The following is a 1,276-nucleotide window of genomic DNA, read 5'->3' as shown; positions in this document are numbered from 1 at the left end:
AAAAGAAAGAGAAATTAAAAGGAAACGACCTTGTGGGGGCTCTCGACCAAAGAAGAAGAAGATAGTGAGAGAGATATAGAGAGAGTAGATCGATGGCGGCGATGATAGTTTCAGCTTTGGTGTGTTTGGTGGTGATGGGACGGCTGAGTGGAGCGGCGGTATACAAAGTCGGCGACTCAGCAGGCTGGACAACCATAGCCAACGTAGACTACAAGCTATGGGCGTCTACCAAAACTTTCCACATTGGTGATACTGTTTGTAAGTTCCTTAATCTTCTTACCATGACCATGAGCAGATCTTGAATGTAATACTTATTTCGGAAATTGGGGCCCCTCCAGCAATCTTAATTCTTAACTAGTGCGTACGCTTTAGGTGTAAAGTATTTTAAAAGAGTACCACTCACGCACTAATCATTATGACTTTTTTTTTTAACTCATAAATATCATATATCTCTCTATACAAAAGTGTCATTTTTGATGTTTTCATGATTTCATCATATAAAAGTATAAATGGTTATTATTACAATATTAGTTTGAAGCTGACTTTAAAAATAGGGTTCTTGATTAACTTCTTATTGAGAAATTTAGATATAAAAACTATAATAAAAGTTTACGGGCCAAACTATGTTATGATTATTTTTTTCGTTTAAATGTTAAATTTTAGAAAGAATACATGGTTAATTACAGAAGGCTAAAGTGGTTTTTTTTTTCTTGTAATGATTTTTCGGACCATGATATAATGTTAATTTGTCCTTTGTAAGTCAGTTCTATCAGATTTATCGTTTTATAGTAAACTATTTCAATCTAGAGTCAAACTTAACTATCTCTAAATCCGTACTAATTTTAGACTGGCGTAGCCGAATTGTCATCGATAAATGAATATGATAAGAATATACAAACATAGACATGAGCATATTGTCATTGATCGTTAAGACAATATACACACGTATAAATAAAACGAAAACTAATTTGATTTTGACAGTGTTCGAGTACAACCCACAATTCCACAACGTAATGAGAGTGACGCACCCAATGTACAGAAGCTGCAACAGCTCAAACCCAATCTCCACCTTCACCACCGGAAACGACTCAATCACACTGACCAACCACGGCCACCATTTCTTCTTTTGCGGCGTTCCCGGCCATTGCCTCGCGGGTCAGAAACTTGACCTCAACGTCCTCCTCCCTGCCTCCTCCACACCAGTCTCTGAGCCACCAACCTCATCCTCCTCTCCTCCTCCGTTGACTACTACTATTCCTGCAGCCGGAGTCCCCGG

At 38.2% G+C, this 1,276-nt stretch overlaps 1 protein-coding gene across 1 annotated transcript in view; it reads left to right on the top strand.

Moving 5' to 3' along the window:
- LOC104771119 (mavicyanin-like) overlaps nucleotides 1-1,276 on the top strand; it is a 4,700-nt gene continuing 3,424 nt past the window's right edge. Inside the window, exons 1-2 of the mRNA XM_010495593.2 lie at nucleotides 1-258; nucleotides 982-1,215. Coding sequence (XP_010493895.1) covers nucleotides 93-258; nucleotides 982-1,215 — 400 coding nt within the window. The 5' untranslated portion in view covers nucleotides 1-92. The remainder of the gene's footprint in view (nucleotides 259-981; nucleotides 1,216-1,276) is intronic.

Source organism: Camelina sativa, chromosome 20 (assembly GCF_000633955.1).
Source record: "Camelina sativa cultivar DH55 chromosome 20, Cs, whole genome shotgun sequence".
NCBI lineage: Eukaryota > Viridiplantae > Streptophyta > Magnoliopsida > Brassicales > Brassicaceae > Camelina > Camelina sativa.
Note: the sequence above shows the minus strand (reverse complement) of the source record. Positions and strands in the feature narration are given on the sequence as shown.